At 40.7% G+C, this 18,538-nt stretch overlaps 1 protein-coding gene and 1 pseudogene across 7 annotated transcripts in view; one reads left to right on the top strand and one right to left on the bottom strand.

The window, feature by feature from the left end:
• The window catches only part of IFT25 (intraflagellar transport 25), a 124,856-nt gene that overhangs the window by 14,788 nt on the left and 91,530 nt on the right, over positions 1–18,538 (top strand). For all 7 annotated transcript variants that reach the window (XM_004448861.5, XM_004448860.5, XM_004448862.5 and 4 more), the window contains exon 2: positions 14,728–14,840. In XM_004448861.5, the coding sequence (XP_004448918.2) occupies positions 14,743–14,840 (98 nt within the window). In that variant the 5' untranslated portion in view covers positions 14,728–14,742. The remainder of the gene's footprint in view (positions 1–14,727; positions 14,841–18,538) is intronic.
• LOC101430126 (procathepsin L pseudogene) lies at positions 10,201–11,154 on the bottom strand (annotated as a pseudogene).

The following is an 18,538-nucleotide window of genomic DNA, read 5'->3' on the forward strand; positions in this document are numbered from 1 at the left end:
TTGAAATTATACAAAGTACCTTCTCAGATCATAATGGAATGACACTGGAAATTAATAATAGACAGGAAAAAGGTAAATTCACAAATGTGTGGAGGCTGCCTACACACTCTTAAGTAATCAGTGGGTCAATGAAGAAATTGTAAGTGAAATCAGTAAATATATTAAGACAAATGAAAATGAGAACACAACTTATCAGAACTTATGGGATACAGTGAAGGTAGTCTTGAAAGGGAAAATTATAGCCCTAAATGCCTACGTTAAAAAAAAAAAAGAGCTAAAACCAAATATTTAATTGAACAATGAGACAAACGAGAAAAAGAACAGGAAACCATTCCCAAGTAAGCAGAAAGAAAGAAAGAATAAAGATTAGAGCAGAAATAAATGAAATTGAGAACAACAGAAAAGAAAATCAACAAAACCAAAAGCTGGTACTTAGCGATCTATGAAATTGATAAGCCCCTAGCCAGACTAACAATAGAAAGAAAAAGAGAGAGAAAAGATGCAAATAAATACCATCAGAAACAAAAGGGGGAAAGTTGCAACTGACCCACAGAAATAAAAAGGATTGTAAGAAGATACTATGAGAAAGTTTATGCTAACAAATTAGACAACCTAAATGAAATGGACAAATTCCTGGAAATGCACAAACAACTTACACTGATGCTACAAGAAATACAAGTACTTAACAAACTAATCACATTTAAAGACATGAATCCATTATGAACAAAATATATTTTTTAAAAGATTTATTTATTTATTTATTTCTCTTCCCTTCCCTCCCTCGCCCCACCCCAGTTGTCTGTTCTCTGTGTCTATTTGCTGTGTCTTTTTCTTTGTCCGCTTCTGTTGTCATCAGCAGCATGGGAATCTGTGTTTCTTTTTGTTGCATCATCTTATTGTGTCAGCTCTCCGTGTGTGCGGCACCATTCCTGGGCAGGCTGCACTTTCTTTCATGTTGGGCAGCTCCTTACGGGGCGCACTTCTTGCGTGTGGGGCTCCCCTATGCGGGGACACCCCTGCGTGGCACAGCATTCCTTGCACGCATCAGCACTGTGCATGGGCCAGCTCCACACAGGTCAAGGAGGCCTGGGGTTTGAACCGCGGACCTCCCATGTGGTAGACGGATGCCCTAACCACTGGGCCAAGTCCACTTCCCTGAACAAAATATTTTGTGTACCATATTGTATGATTCCATTTATGTAAAATATAAATATAAATCAATTTAAAAAGATAAACTTTGATTAGTGGTTATGTAGGTCTAGGGAAGGCATGCTGAGGGATGTGGAGTTTTTCTTCTTGGAGTAATGAAATAATTAAAATTTTTTTATGATGAAGAATGCATGACGTTATACTAAAAGCCATTGATTATTCACTTTAGATTGTAGGATATGTATCTCAATAAAATGGCTAAATAAATAAATAATTGTGCAAGAATATCTAAATAGCAGCTGTACATCAAGGGAAACAGATTGAAAGGTGAAGAATTTTCTTTTTTGTCTTTTTAAAAAATTTATTATTATAGAATCATGAAAATGCTCTAATAATGATTGAAGTGATGAATGCACAACTATGTGATTATAATAAATTGATTATATACTTTGGGTGATTTGTATGCTTTATTAATATGTATCAATAAAATGGGTTTGTTAAAAAAAAATTAACTCCTGAAAAATGAGTTATGTAGATTATCTCCAAAAATGACTGTCAACAATGACTTCCATCCATATTTGCAAGTTCTTCTCCCATCAAGAGGTGGAGTCTGTTTCCCAACCCCTTGAATCTTGTCTGACTTTGTGAATTGCTTTGATTAAGAGTCAAGAAGTGGGAAGCGGATTTGGCTCAATGGATAGAGCATCTGCCCATCACATGGGAGGTCCAGGGTTCAAACCCAGGGTCTCCTGGCCCATGTGGTGAGCTGGCCCACGCGCAGTGCTGATGCACGCAAGGAATGCTGTGCCACACAGGGGTGTCCCCGGCATAGGGGAGCCCCACCTGCAAGGAGTGCACCTGTAAGGAAAGCTGCCCAGCGTGAAACAGTGCAGCCTGCCCAGGTATGACGCTGCATACACGGAGAGCTGATGCAGCAAAGATGACACAAGTAAAAGAGACGGATTCCTGGTGCCGCTGACAAGACTACAAATGGACACAGAAGAACACACAGCAAATGGACACAGACAGCAGACAAGTGGGTGGGGGGGCGGGGAAGGAGAGAGAAATTTTAAAAAAAAGAGTCAAGAAGTGATTTTTTTTTTTTAAAGAAAGATTTTTTTAAAAAAGATTTATTTATTTAATTCCCTCCCCCCCCCCCCCCCCCGGTTGTCTGCTTTCTGTGTCTATTTGCTGCATCTTGTTTCTTTGTCCGCTTCTCTTGTCTTCAGCGGCACGGGAAGTGTGTGCGGCACCTTCCTGGGCAGGCTGCACTTTCTTTCGCGCTGGGCAGCTCTCCCTACGGGCGCACTTATTACGCGTGGGGCTCCCCCACGCAGGGGACACATCTGCGTGGCACAGCACTCCTTGTGTGCATCAGCACTGCACATGGGCCAGCTCCACATGGGTCAAGGAGGCCCGGGGTTTGAACCGCTGACCTCCCATGTGGTAGACGGATGCCCTAACCACTGGGCCAAGTCCGTTTCCCGAGAAGTGATTTTCTAATATTTCAAGTCACCTTGTAAAGGTCAGACTAATTTACTGAATGATGAATGGCCACATGAGAGAGAAACATGATGCCCAAACTTTGTGAGTGTGTCTTCAGTTGTCAAGCCAGCCCCAGTAGAGTCATTCCAGGTGACTCTATAGGAAGAGAGAAGTCCAGACAGTTCCCAGGTGTTCAGGCCATTCTAGCTGAGGCCACAGACATCATGGAGCAGAGAAGACCTCTGAGTTCTTCTCTAAGTCCAAGTGAGCCTGCCCAAATTTCTGACCCACAGAACCATAAATAGAATAGTTTTTGTTTTAAGCCACTAAAAAAAAACCTTATTGGATATGTGATTTCCAAATATTTTCTCCCATTGAGTTGGGCTGCATTTTCACCTTTTTGACAACATCCTGTGAAGTGCAAAAGTGTTTAATTTTAAGTTGGTCCCATTTAGCTATTTTTTTTCCTTTTGTTGCTCATGTTTTAGCTGTAAGGCCCAAGAAACCACCATCTACCACAAGATCTTGAAGATCTTTCCCTGCATTTTCTTCTAGTAGTTTCATGGTCCTGGCTTTTATATTTACGTCTTTGATTCATTTTGAGTTGATTCTTGTATAGGGAGTGAGAGAAGGGCCCTCTATCATTCTTTTGGATTTTAATAACCAGTTCACACAGTACCATTTGTTAAAGAGTCTGTTTTGGCCTGTAAACATGGTAGGTTTGTCAAAAACCAGTTGGTAAGGGAAGCAGATTTGGCCCAACAGATAGGGCTTCCACGTACCACATGGGAGGTCCAAGGTTCAAACCCAGGGCCTCCTGACCTGTGTAATGTGCTGGCCCACGTGCAGTGCTGATGTGCACAAGGAGTGCTGTGCCAAGCAGGGGTGTGCCCCATGTAGGGGAGCCCCACGCACAAGGAGTGCACCCCGTAAGGAGAACCGTCCAGCGTGAAAAAAGTGCAGCCTGCCCAGGAGTGGCGCCACACAAATGGAGAGCTAACGCAGCAAGATGACGCAACAAAATGATACACAGATTCCAGGTGCCACTGACAAGAATACAAGTGGGCACAGGAGAACACACAGTGAATGGACCCAGAAAGTAGACAACTGGGGGTAGGGAAGGGGAGAGAAATAAATAAATAATAAAACTTAAATTTCAAAAAACAAAATAAAACCGGTTGGTCATAGAGGTGAGGGTTTATTTCTGGACTCTCAATTCTATTCCACCGATTGATGTGTCTCTCTTTATGCCAGTACCATACTGATTTTGTGTTTGTTTTTAAAGGTTTATTTATTTTCCCCCTTCCCCTCCTCCCACCCTGCTGTTTTTGCTGTCTGTGTTATCTTCTTTTTTTTTTTTAAGAGTTATTTTTATTTATTTCTCCCCCTGCCCCTGTTGTCTGCTCTCTGTGTCCATTTGCTGTGTGTTCTTCTGTGTCCGCTTACATTCTTGTCAGTGGCACCAAGAATCTATGTTTCTTTTTGTTGCATCATCTTGCTGTGTCAGCTTTCCATGTGTGCAGCACCACTCCTGTGCAGGCTACGCTTTTGTCGCATGGGGTGGCTCTACTTGAGCGCACTCCTTGTGCGTGGGGCTTCCCTATGGGAGGGACACCCCTGCATGGCATGGCACTCCTTGCATGCATCAGCACTCTGTGTGGGCCAGCTTACCACATGCGCCAGGAGACCCTGGGCTTGAACCCTGGACCTCCCATGTGATAGGCGGACACTCTTATCAGTTGAGCCAAATCTGCTTCCTTGTTTTGTCTTTTCATTTTCTCTCCTCTAGGATTCACCGGGACTTGATCCTGGGGACCTCTGATGTGGAGAGAGGTTCCCTGTCAATTGCACCACCTCAGTTCCTGGTTTCCACTGAGCTTCACCTTGACTCTCCCCTTGTCTTTCTTTTTATGCATCATCATCTTGCTGCGTGACTCACTTGCTGGGCATTGGTTCACAATACAGGCACTTGCACAGGCTGTGGCTCACTGCATAGGCATGCTCTTTCTTCTTTTTCACCAGGAGGCCCCCAGAAATTCAAACCATGTCTTCCCATATGGTCAGTGGAAGCTCTATCACTTGAGCCACATCTGCTTTCCAGTACCATGCTGTTTTAACCACTGTAGCTCTGTAATATGTTTCAAGGTCAGGCAGTGAAAGTCCTCCCATGTTGCTCTTCCCTTTTAGAATGTTTTTGGCTATTTGGGTGCACTTTCCCTTCCAAATGAATTGGGTAATTGCCTTTTCTATTTCTGTAAAGTAGGCTGCTGGAATTTTGATTGGTGTTGCATTGAATCTATACATCAGTTTGGGTAGGATTGACCTCTTCACAATATTTAGTCTTCCATTCCATGAACTGGAATGTCTTTCTATTTCTTTAGGTCTTCACTGATATCTTTGAGCATTGTTTTGTAGTTTTCTGTATATAGATCCTGTACTTCTTTGGTTAAATTGATTCCTATGTATTTGAGTCTTTCTGTTACGATTGTAAGTGGAATTTTCTCCCTGATTTCCTCCTCAGATTGTTCAGTACCAGTATACAGAAACATTGATTTGTACATGTTGATCTTGTATTGCGCCACTTTGCTGAACTTGTTTAGTAGCTCTTGCAGCTTTGTTGTAGACATTTCAGAATTTTCTAAGTATAGGATCATGTCATCTGCAAACAATGAGCATTTTACTTTCTCTTTCCCTATTTGGATGTCCCCTCCTTTTTTTCTTATCTAATTGCTCTCAGTAGAACCTCTAGCACAAGGTTGAATAATAGTGCTGACAGTGGGCATCTTGACTTGTATCTGATATTAGAGGGAAAGCTTTCACTCTTTCCCCATTGATTACAATGTTGGCTGTGGGTTTTTCATATATACCCTTTATTACATTGAGGAATTTTTTTTATTCCTATATTTCAGAGTGTTTTTTATCAAGAAAGGATGCTGGATTTTGTCAAATGCCTTTTCTGCATTAATTGAGATGTTCATGTGGGTGGTTTTTTCCCATCAATTTGTTAATGTGATTTTTTTAAAAAGATTTATTTATTTATTTATTTATTTATTTATTTATTTATTTATTTATTTCTTTATTTCTCTCCCCTTCCCCCCCCCCACCCTGGTTGTCTGTTCTCTGTGTCTGTTTGCTGCATTGTCTTTGTCTGCTTCTGTTGTTGTCAGCAGCATGGGAATCTGTGTTTCTTTTTGTTGTGTCATCTTTCATCTTGTTGTGTCAGCTCTCCGTGTGTGCGGCACCATTCCTGGGCAGGCTGCACTTTCTTTCGCCCTGGGCGGCTTTCCTTACGGGGTGCACTCCTTGCACGTGGGGCTCCCCTACGCGGGGGACACCCCTGCGTGGCAGGGCACTCCTTGCACGCATCAGCACTGCACATAGGCCAGCTCCACACGGGTCAAGGAGGCCCAGGGTTTGAACCGTGGACCTCCCATGTGTAGACAGATACCCTAACCACTGGGCCAAGTCCACCGCCAATGTGATGTATTATGTTAATTGATTTTCTTATGTCAAACCAGCCTTGCGTACCAGGAATAAATCCCACTTGGTCATAGTATTTAATTCTTTTGATATGCTCTTGGATTCTATTTGCAAGTATTTTGTTGAGAATCTTCTCATCTATGTTCATTAGAGAGATTGCTCTGTACATTTTCTTTTCTTGTTGTATCTTTATCTGGCTTTGGTATTAGGGTGATGTTGATTCATAAAATGTGTTGGGTAATTCTCCCTCCTCTTCAATTTTTGGGAAGAGTTTAAACAGTACTGGTGTTCTTTTCTAAATGCTTGGTAGAATCCACCTGTCCTGGACTCTTCTTTGTTGGGAGATTTAGAAGATGAATTCAATCTCTTTAAATTGATTGGTTTGTTAAGTTCTTGATTTTCTTTTAGCATCGGGGTAGGTTCCTTTTGGAACTCCCATGACATATATGTTGTTGTGCTTCATGTTATCATTCAACTCCCTGAGCCCCTGCTCAATTTTTTCCATTCTTTTCTCTCTAATTTTAGCTATTCTGTCTTCATTATCACTTATTCTTTCTTTCGTCATTTTGAGTCTGCTGTTGAATGCCTGTAATGTGTTTTTTATCTGACCTATCATGTCTTTCATTCCCATGAGCTCTGTTTCTTTTCAGGTTTTCAATTCTTCTTTGTGCTCAATGTCTTCTTTTTTTTTCCCCCTTCCCTTCCCCCCTACGCTGCTGTTTTTATTTTTATTTTTATTTATTTTTTGCTGTGTCCATTCGCTGTGTAATCTTTGTATCTATTTCTCTTTTTGTCTTCTTGTCTCGTCTTTCTCCTCTAGGATTCACTGGGATTTGATCCTGGGGACTCTGATGTGGAAAGAGGTTCCCTGTCACTTGCACCACCTCAGTTCCTGGTTCTGTTGCACCTCGCTTTGACTCTCCCTTTTGTCTCTCTTGTTGTGTTGTCATCTTGCTGCATGACTCATTTGTGCAGGCAGTGGCTTGCCACATGGGAGCCAGCTTGCTGCACGGGCATACTTTTTTTTTTTACCAGGAGGTCCCAGGGATCGAACCTGGGTCCTCCCATATAGTAGGTGGAAGCCCAGTCACTTGAGCCACATCTACTTCCCCTCAGTGACTTCTTGATATCCTTTATCTGTTTAGCCATTTGTCTTTCAACTCATTAATTTGATTTTTGAAATTTGTATGAATTGCATTGATTAGTTATCTCAAATCATGCGTGTCTTCTGGGGCTTTGATATATTACTTTTCTTAGGCCATTTCTTGCATTTTCTTAGTATGGCTTGTAATTTTTTGCTGATGTCTAGGTATCTGATTAGGATGCTGAGTTTATTCAGATGCTCTGTTTGTCTCTTTTTCATAGGGATTTAGTAGTGGGAGCCTGTGTGTTATTGCTGTTCTTTGATTCTTGGTTCAATCTGTTCAGTGTCTTTAGAATTGTCCCTGCTGACTCAAAACTGGACCCTGGACCCATTAATGGGTTGCAGACCTGCTTCCGAGGGCCTTGGCGAGGGAGGTTGTAAAGGCCAGAAAAAGAATGATTTAATTTCCTCATGTATACTTCTCTGATCCGCCAGCAAATGGTGCTGTATGGCAGCCCTCTCATTTCAGTGTCTGGTCAGTGTGTGTTTGCTGCAACAGGGACCAGATGAACATGACAGAGGTTCCTGCGTGGACGCTAAGATCCTCTATTTCAATCTTTCTTAGAGGCAGTTCTCCAACCTTTGCTGGCAGCCCCCTCCCTTTTCCTGGGTAGGAAATAATTCCACTCCCATCTGCATCCTCAACAACTCATCCCAGTCTATAGAGAGGGAGATTGAGAGGGTCAGATTTCTTCAGTCCCTTGCTGGTTCCCAGGGCAAACCGTGGCATGGCTCCTGCTAGGCTGGAAGGGCTTGTAGGACAAAGCAGACTAAACCTGTGGGTCAATATCTGAGTCAGCCTTAGGCTGTGTCCTACTCTCTCCCCTTCCCTGGGGAGGTGGATTCCTGGGGCCTCCCCTTAAAGCTGCCAGCTCCAAGGCCTGAGAATTCAAAAGTGTCTCTAGTGTGGCGGAGGTTGCTGGTAGTAGCAGCTGTGGATTTTTTTTTTAAAGATTCATTAACTTTATTTATCTCCCCCCTCCCCCAGATGGTTCTTTCCTCTGTCTGCTCATTGTTCACCTTCTCCAGGAGGCATCAGGAACTGAACCCAGGACCTCCCACAGGAAAAGCGAGTGCCCAAAGGCCTGAGTAAAATCTGCTTCCCACAGGCTGCGGCGTCTGCTGGCTTGTGGCATCAGCTTGTTGCAGTGGGGGCGGTGTCTGCTCAGCTTCTTTTTTAGGAGGCAACGGGACCTGAACACATATATATGGGAGGTCCCAGGTTCAGTTCCCAGTGCCTCCTAAAGAGAACAAACAAAAAGCAGGCATTGAGGAAAAACAGTGGGCAGAGAAGAAAAAACAAACAGGGATTGAATTTGGCTCTAGCAGTTGAGCACCCACTTCCCACATGGGAGGTCCCAGATTTGGTTCCTGGTGCCTCCTAAAGGAAAGAACAGAGAGACAACAAGCAAAAAACAATGAGCAAAAAAAAAAGCAAACAGATGAGGGAGCCATCTCAGGAGGGGAGAAGTTAGTATGAAACTCAATAATTATGGCAGTGTGGCACTGGCACAAGAAAGAGACAAATGGAACAAAATAAGGAGTACAGAAGAAGACCAATATACATATGGATACTTGATGCAGGATGTAAATGACACTGTGGAGCAGTGGAGTCAATTAGATTATCCATATAAAAAAATAAAACTTTATCCACCCTCACACCATATTCAAAAATCAATTCAGAGGAATGAATGTAGCTCAAGTGGTTGAGTGCCTGCTTTCTATGTATGAGGTCCTGGGTTTGATCCCCATTACCTCCTGAAAACAAAACAAACAGAAAAACCAACTCTCATTGGGGAGCAGATCTAGCTCAGTGGGTGAGTATCTGCTTCCCATGTGTAATGCCCTGGGTTCAGTCCCTGGTACTTCCTTACAAAAAGAAAAAATAAATAAATTCGGATGGGATGTAGAGCCAAATGTGAAAGTTAAATCATTAAAGTATTTAGAAGAGAGGAGAATATTATGCCTTGGTAGGGAAATATTTCTTAAACACACAAAAAGAACCATAAAGAAAGAAATGGATAAATTGGATTATATTAAAATTAAGAGCTTCTCTTCATTGAAATTCATTAATAGGAGAGTGTATAAGCAAGCTATAGAGTGGGAGAAGATATTTATGACACAAAAAGCTAGCAAAAGGCTCATATACAGAATATATAAAGACTCCAACAAATTAGAAAATGAGAGACAACTCAGTAGGAAAAAAGGACAACAGATTTGAATAGGCACTTCACAAAAGAAGATATTCAAATGACCAAAAAACATGAAAATGCACTTGACTGCATTTTTTTTCATGAAGTATTTAAAAAAGTAAAACTATACACACCCTTCTTTTAAAAAAAGGAAATTCAAGTTTTAGTATCAAGCAATGAGTTATAATATTATGAAGCTCCTTATAGCAGTAATTAAAGAGTGGTAACATTGTACCATCAATGTGTCACAGAATTCAAGTCTTGGATCCTCAATGATTCAAGTGTATTTACCCCACACCAAAAGGGTTGGGTCACATGTGGAGCTGGCCCACAAGCAGTGCTGATGAGCGCAAGGAATGCTGTGCCATGCAGGGGTGTCCCCGCACAGGGGAGCCCCATGCGCAAGCAGTGCACCCCGTAAGGAGAGCCGCCCAGTGTGGAAAAAAGTTCTGCCTGCCCAAGAATGGCGCCACACACACGGAGAGCTGACACAACAAGACGACGCAACAAAAAGAAACACAGATTCCCATGCTGCTGACAACAACAGAAGCGGATAAAGAAGAACACAGAGCAAATGGACACAGAGAGCAGACAACTGGGGCGGGGGACGGGGGAAGGGAGAGAAATAAATAAATCTTTAAAAAAAAAAGGGTTGGGTTAGTTTTAAAATAAAATTCCTCTGGTAACTGCCTCCAGGCCTTCTGGTGGGATAGCTGGCTGCTGTGGTGATCCCACAGTGGTTCTTCCCGTCTCTGGCCATCTTGGTGTAGCCCTCCATGCCCTACTTTTCACCCCAGCTGTTCTTGACGAGCCAGTATTTATTGTTATCGGAGTCTGTTCCTTCAAAGCCATAGCCAACCACCAGAACCCTGTGATCCAGCTCTTTGCTGCTGCAGTCTGGTTCATAATTAATACCTGAAGTGTATAACTGGAAGAACTCATGGCCTGTATCGACAGCGACAGAGACGGGACTGACAGTCGCCACTGCCTCCATAAACCCTCTCTCCTGCTTAGGGATGTCCACAAAGCCGGTGTCATTGGAGGCTGAATACTCAGGCTTGTGGTGACAGTGTATGTCCCTTCCAATGTATGGAGAGGAGTCCTCTGAGTCAAGGCCTCTGTTGTCCTGGGCATACTGGAAAGCATTGTCCATGAGGCCCCCGTTGCAGCCGTGGTTGCCCTCAGCCTGAGAGCAGTCCACCAGATTCTGCTCACTGAGGGAAAGAAAACAAGCTTCCCCTTTTTCTGGAACATCTGTCCTTCAAGGGCCCTGACCACACTAGAAGCCCAACAGGATCCACACTCACCCTGATTCTTCACAGAAGTCGCATAGCCTTTCTCCCTCCAATCCACAGACTTGGGGACTTCAGGAGGAAAGTCAAAGAACACTTTCTCCCTCCTGTTGAGCTGCTTTTGATAGCCATTCATCACCTGCCTGAATTCTTCATTGGTCGTGTCACCTAAGGCATTCATTCCCATCGTGAAGCTCTGTTGTCCTAGGTTGTATGCCAGGTTGTGCTGTTCAATCCTTTTCCTATTCTTCTCCCACACTGCTCTCCGCCAACTTCTTTATTTGTGCCATATAGCCTCTGGTGCGTTGCCTTCCACTGCTGCCATTGTGCATCTAAATGTGAATCCAATGTTGGAGCAGCTGAGGCTACTCAGTCCCAAGCAAAGGGCAGTCAGAAAGAGGGAAGGATTCATGTTTCAAATCCTGTGGCAGCTGAGGCTGGCGCATGCGCACGCGAACCACAGCAGGCACAGGGATCTCCAAGGTCCGCAGGCTGCCTCTTGACCTCATTAGTAATCAGGAACTGCAATTTAAAACCATGGAAAAATTATCACTATTCACCCATTAAAATTACTAAAAGTTAAGAAGATTGACAGGAAAGCGGACTTGGCCCAGTGGATGGGGCGTCCATCTACCACATGGGAGGTCTGCGGTTCAAACCCCGGGCCTTCTTGACCCATGTGGAGCTGGCGCACGCGCAGTGCTGATGCGCGCAAGGAATGCCATGCCATACAGGGGTGTCCCCACATTGGGGAGCCCCACACGTAAGGAGTGCACCCCGTAAGGAGAGCCGCCCAGTGCTCAGAAAGTTCAGCCTGCCCAGGAATGGCACCACACACAGGGAGAGCTGACACAACAAGATGATGCAACAAAAAGAAACACAGATTCCTGTGCTGCTAACAACAACAGAAACAGACAAAGAAGAACACGCAGCAAATAGACACAGAGAACAGACAACTAGGGGGTAGAGGAGAGAAATAATAAAATAAATCTTTAAAAAATAAATAAATAAAATGATTGACAATACCAAGTGTTGACTAGGATGCTGAACAGTCAGAATGCTGTTGGTGTAAGTATATGTTGGTAAACTCACTTTTGGAATGTTTGGAATTATCTACTGTCTATTAAGTTGAACATACATTTACTATAATAATTTTCCTCGTAGTTGTATTCTTTACTCAAATTTCAGACATAAATGCACCAAAAGACATGTATAAGAAGGCATTATTCCTATAACAGCATTATTCCTAAGAGCCCAAATTATAAAGAATCCAAATATCCATCAACAGTAGAATGGATAAATGAATTGCAGTGTATTTATATAATGAAATGCTACATACAACAACATGGATAAATTTCAAACAAAATGAGTGAAAGAAGCTAAATACAAAGGAGTACAAATGTATGACTCTGTTTATATAAATAAAGTCCAAGCCAAATTAATCTATAGTGTTAGAAATAAGGGCCTTGATTTTATTTGGGAAGGGGGAAAGGGATGATTTTGAAGGGGCATAAGGGGTGCTGGTAGTCTTAACTGTTTCTTTACCTAGGTGACAGTTACCTGAGTGTGTTTACTTTGTGAAAATTCATTGAGCTCTATACTTAGGATTTTTATCTTTTCTGTATGTATTAGTACATTATAGCTCAAAACAAGAAAGATGGGAAAAAAACCTCTTGCACAGTAAAGAATTAAAAAAACAAAACCCATAATCAAATTTAAAAAGAAAAACCAAGCCCCAGACTGGGAGAAGATATTTGCAACACAAATTATCTAGAATATTGTATTTTTAAAATTCCTGCAAATAAAAAAGACAACCCAATAGAAAGATGGGAATAGGATAAGAAAAAGCAAATAATAGAAAAGGAGGCCTGAATGGTCTATAAACCTATGAAAAAGCATTCAACCTCACTAGTAAGCATGGAAATACAAATTAAAACCTTATTGAAATATCATTTCACACCAATGAGATTGGCTAAAGCCAAAATGTCCAATGAGGGAAAAGGACTTGGCCCAGTGGTTAGGGTGTCCGTCTACCACATGGGAGGTCCGCGGTTCAAACCCCGGGCCTCCTTGACCCGTGTGCAACTGGCCCATGCGTAGTGCTGATGCGCGCAAGGAGTGCCGCACCACGCAGGGGTGTCCCCCGCGTAGGGGAGCCCCACGTGCAAGGAGTGCGCCCCCATAAGGAGAGCCGCCCAGCGGGAAAGAAAGTGCAGCTTGCCCAAGAAGGGCGCCGCCCGCACTTCCCGTGCCGCTGACGACAACAGAAGTGGACAAAGAAACAAGACGCAGCAAATAGGCACAGAGAACAGACAAAGACACAGAGAACAGACAACCGGGAGGGGAGGGGAATTAAATAAATAAATAAATCTTAAAAAAAAAAAAGTCCAATGATACTAAGTTTGTGAGAATATTAAGAAACAGAAACTCTTATATTCTGTTAGTGGAAATGTAAATTGTTATAATTTAGACAGCAAAGTGACCAGTTGGTAGCTTGAAGAGGTACAAATTCTAAGAGGTACAATTTTACTTCTATAGAGACTCCTTTATCATAAAGAGTATCTCCTCCATGTGCATAAAGATACATGTACAAAGATATATGTTACAAAAAGTGTTTATAATAGCAAAAAAAAAAAAACCCTGGAAACAGACCTAAATGACCATCAGTAAGGGAATGGAGAAATGTGTTACATTAGTTAAAATGAATACAGTAGATTTACGCGTATTAAAATGGTAGAATCTTTAAAACAATACTGACTGAAAGACACAAGTAGCAAAAGAATGCATACACTATGAAACCATCTAAATTTTAATAGTACATATTGTTTACATATACATATATGGTAAAATTGTACAAATATGGTCAACAGGGATATTCACCAATGTCAGAATAGTCGTTATCTCTGGGGAAGAAAGGGAATGAGATAAGTGTGAGGCTACTTATTTCTTTAAAAAATCTAAAGTAGATATAGCAAAATGTTAACATTTATTAAATCTGAGCAGTGAGTACATAGTTGTTTGATTTGAATAATGTTCTCTGTTCTTTGGTTTTCTTGATTTTCTTTTTAATTGAAGAATATGTAGGTTTACAGAAGAATTATGCAGAAAATACATAATTTTACCTAATACAAAGTTCCCATATACATCCCCCCATCACCCAGTTTTCTCTATTAACGCTTTGTATTAGTGTGGTACCTTTATTACAATTAATGAAACATAGTCCATAGATTACATTGACTGTTGTATTATCCTATAGTTTATCTTTTTTTTTTATTCTAGTAAAATATATGCAACCTAATATTTCCCATTTTGATCACATTCAAATATATAATTCAGTGGTGTTAGTTGCATTCACAATGCTGCACTGCTATCACCACCATCCATTACCAAAACTCTTCCATCTCCTCTAACAGAAACTCTACACCCATTAAGCATTACTTCCCCATTCCTTAGCCCCTCCCCAGCCCTGGTAATCTGCATTCTAGTTTCTGACTCTATGAATGTACTTATTCTAATTATTTCATATCTGTGATCATACAGTATTTGTCCTGTGGTGTCTGGCTTATGTATGGATAAATAGCCATGAAGTATCTATTTTTATCCCCCAGATTTTTGTTAATTTTAGGAACATAACAATTATAAATAAATTTTTAAAATTTATTCAGTAATTCATGTCACCCTAGTTTGTGAATTGTTTCTTACTGAGGACTTTGAATTTGAGAAGCAAAAAATCATGTCAGGGTGGTAGGGACTTGCTTTGCTGTAGCAGAGTAGGTGGAAATTGTCATAGCTAAGGGATTATCCCTGGCCAAGGTCAGAAGTTTACTTATGTAAATAAATGTCAGAGTCCCTCCTACTAGTTGAATAGCTTGGGTGTTAAACTGTGTGCTAGGCAACCTGCTTTCCCTCTCTCTTCTTCTCAGATAAGGTTCAGTGAGTCAAGAAAGTTTTTGTGGTTAATTGTTTTGTTATTTTTTATTTGTAGGTTAAATACTTTAAGATGAGAAAAGTTGATCTCTGTCTGAGCTCTGAAGGGGCTGAAGTGATTTTAGCAACATCAAGTGATGAAAAACACCCCCCTGAAAATATCATTGATGGGTAAGAGTTACTGTTCTTTCTTCCTTAAAGTCTTAATTTTAGATCAGCAGCTCTTTAAGTATTGAGACTAGTGTTTCACAGCAACTAGCATTGTTATACATGGTTTAATAAATGTTTGATGAACTAGATTACCTGATAGCATTCTTTTGGCACCATTCCTGGAACTAATTCAGTTGTGTAATTCCTAAACTGACTTCTTTATACAAATGATTTTTTTTAAGGAAGTAGTTTAACAAGGCAAAAACTCAAACAACCACCACCACCCCACTTTATGGAAGTAAATATTAATGTCTGGTTATAGTTTTATTCCAAATTTTTCTTTGTGAAATAGGAATATGAGCATTGAAGTTCCTATCTACTGCCTATTTCCTTCCTGGGTCTGAGAACCACCTTAGCTGACATGATTCTTCATTTTCTGTTATCCTCCTGTACGATTGTGTCTCATCTTCTTGGTATCATTCCAGTTTCCACCCTTCACTGTGATAGAGCTTTTTCTCAGTAGAGATAAATAAATATCATTCTCAGACTTTTAAATTCCAAGAAAAAGTAGTTAATGTGAAAACTTTTTTTAATACTTCTGGCTTATTTTCTCATTCTTTTGAGCTCTTTCTTGATATCTGTACAATGACCAGAGTTTGACTCATTATCATATAATTTTAGAGCTGAAAGGACTTAGAGTTCATCTTGTTTAAACCTTTCATTTTCAACTTGTGATAGTACAGGTATAAGAGGTTCGGTAGTACTTGTAACTGTTAAAAGCAGAGCCTGATGTAATACAGACATCATGTGCTTCTTTGTGTTCCATTGTGAGGTCCAAGTGTTTGGAAGAAGTGCCACCATCTCCTCCTCTTCCATTAGGCCTAGTTGTTATCTCCTCTCTGACATCTGCCCTTTCTCCCTCAGGTCGGATTAGTTTATCTCTTTGCTGGGCTCCCGTGGCACTTTATACCCCTCTATTATTTTACTTATTTCTTTATGGTGTAATTGTTTATTTTAATATTTGTCTTTTCTCTCAACTGTGAATTCCTAGAAGTCAGAGATTATGTTTTGTCCATATATATCTCTGTAATGTCTTAAAATATTTTTGAGATCAGTTGAATTGGACCATCAAATATTAGTTAAACTCAACTAATATTGGGGATTAGATGAGAAGATACATGCATATGTGTGTGTGTAAACAGTTTTATATATATATAATCCGTAAATTTGCACAGGGCTTTATAATTTCAGAGATATATGTCATTTGACACACTGTCAATTTGCAAAGTAAGAAGCAATAAGAATATTTTCAGCTCCATTATAAAGATGAAAGAAAGGATGATCAGAGGTGGAATGACTTGCTCAAAATCACAATGATAAACTAAGGTCAGAATCAAGACTAATATCGTGTCTTCTAATTCCTAGTTCAGGATTGTTCTGCTATACTAGGATAACTCAAACTTAAAATTTATATCTAATTTTTACCAGTATGTCCTGATACTTAGTTTTTCACTTCACAAAATTCAGGTGATAGTTATTTAGCTCACTCTGCCTTGGAGTAGGGAAAAAAAATGTTTTTTTAAGATTTTATTTATTTCTTTCTTTCTCTCTCCTTCCCTACCTCTTCCCCATTGTCTGTTCTCTGTGTCCATTTGCTGTGTGTTCTTCTGTGTCTACTTGCATTCTTGTCAGCAGTACCAGGATTCTGTGTCTCTTTTGATTGCATCATCTTGCTGCATCACCTCTCCAGTGCAGCGCCATTCCTGGGCAGGCTGCGCTTTTTTTGCATGGGGCAGCTCTCCTTGTGGGGCGCACTCCTTGTGCATGGGGCTCCCCTACGTGGGGATCACCCCTGCATGGCACGGCACTCCTTGCATGCGGCAGCACTGCATGTGGGCCAGCTCACCACATGGGTCAGGAGGCCCTGGGTTTGAACCCTGAATCTCCCATGTGGTAGGTGGATGCTCTATCAGTTGAATCAAGTCCGCGTCCCATGGAGTAGAAAAATTAATGTGGGAACTGCTGTGATTTGCCTTAAATTGTTTGCCAGAAATATAGATCTTTCCAGAAACACTCCTTGCTTCTTATTATAGATAAATCAGTTGTCCAAGACAACTGATTGAAACCTTCTGATAACCTTTCTTCCAAGGGAATAAGTTTACAATTCATTACGATTAGCTGCTATCTATAGCAGACAATACTTTAGGCTCTATCAGTTTTCATATTAATGAATGATTAAGGATATGATATTTTTTAGGTTAGGTGAAAGCCCTTAGTACTGAAATCCAGGTGGAATAAAAATAGTTACTGTCCTAATAACTGAAAAGAACACATCAGAAACTTTTAATCCATATGTATTTCAACACAAAAAAAACCAATTAGACTTTGTATGGTAGACATTAAAATTTATTTTCTGTTCACCAGTGGTTTTATCAAAATGGAAGTAGAAAACAGTGGTAAAAATTTGACCCTGCTGACCAGTGAGATTGTTTTTATGTCCCTGCTCCTAATTCTCAATTTTCGTAGAAATAAGAGGTAAAGAAAATGATTATACTTCTACTTTCCTTTCCCCTTGCCCTTGCTATTTAATATATCAATGAAAGAGAAGAGGCTCTGAACTAGAATACAAAAAAATGAGTCAAGAAAAAAGTAGAAGAGAATAAATTGTATTTTTGGCTTAATGTAGAAGAATACTAGAGTTAAAATTCCTGAGTAATGAAGTAGATGTAGTACCTTGAGATAATAGGTTTACTTGTTTAAACCTCAGTTTTCTCTTTTGAAAAATGGGGATAATTATACTTTTCCTGCCTACCTTACAGAGTTGTTGTGAAAAGAAATCACTTGGAATAATAGACATAGAAGTGTTATTAATTAGAAAACCTATTTAAAATAAAACTATTAATGAAGGTTGTTGTTGATATGGGGAAGTGGGGGCAGAAGGCAAACGAGGATCCCCTCTATTTTTTATGTAACATTTATGTAATCTAAAGCTTTTTAAAAGTAAATATTAAAAATTTAAAAAAAAAGAAAACTCTTGCTTTGATGACTTTATTATATCTAATTAAAAGGAAGAAGATTCAGTTATATGTGATTGAAATTAGCAAACCTCTTCATCTGATCATTATGCAGTGAAGCTGGAAATCAATAACAGATGGGAAAATTCACAAATATATGGACAATAAACAACACATTCTTTTTTTTAAGATTTATTTTTTTTATTTCTCTCCTCTTCCCCTTCCCCCCCCCCATTGTCTGCTCTCTGTGTCCATTCACTGTGTGTTCTTCTGTGTCTCCTTGCATTCTTGTCAGCAGCACTGGGAATCTGTGTCTCTTTTTGTTGCATCATCTTGCTACATCAGCTCTCTGTGCATGTGATGCCACTTCTGGGCAGGCTGCACTTTTTTTGCACAAGGTGGCTCTCCTTGTGGGGGCACATTCCTTGTGCATGGGGCTCCTCTACACAGGGGACACCCTTGCATGGCGCAGCACTCCTTGCATGTGGTAGCATTGAACGTGGGCCAGCTTACCACATGGGTCAGGGGGCACTGGGTACCGACCCTGGACCTCCTATTTGGTAGGTGGATGCTCTATCAGCTGAGCCACATCCGCTTCCCAACACATTCTTAAATAACAAGTGGATCAAAGAAGAAACTGCAAGAGAAATAAGTAAATAGCTTGAGATGAATGAAAACAAAAATACAACATATCAACCATTGGGG

The sequence above is a fragment of the Dasypus novemcinctus genome, chromosome 9 (genome assembly GCF_030445035.2).
Source record: "Dasypus novemcinctus isolate mDasNov1 chromosome 9, mDasNov1.1.hap2, whole genome shotgun sequence".
Taxonomy (NCBI): domain Eukaryota; kingdom Metazoa; phylum Chordata; class Mammalia; order Cingulata; family Dasypodidae; genus Dasypus; species Dasypus novemcinctus.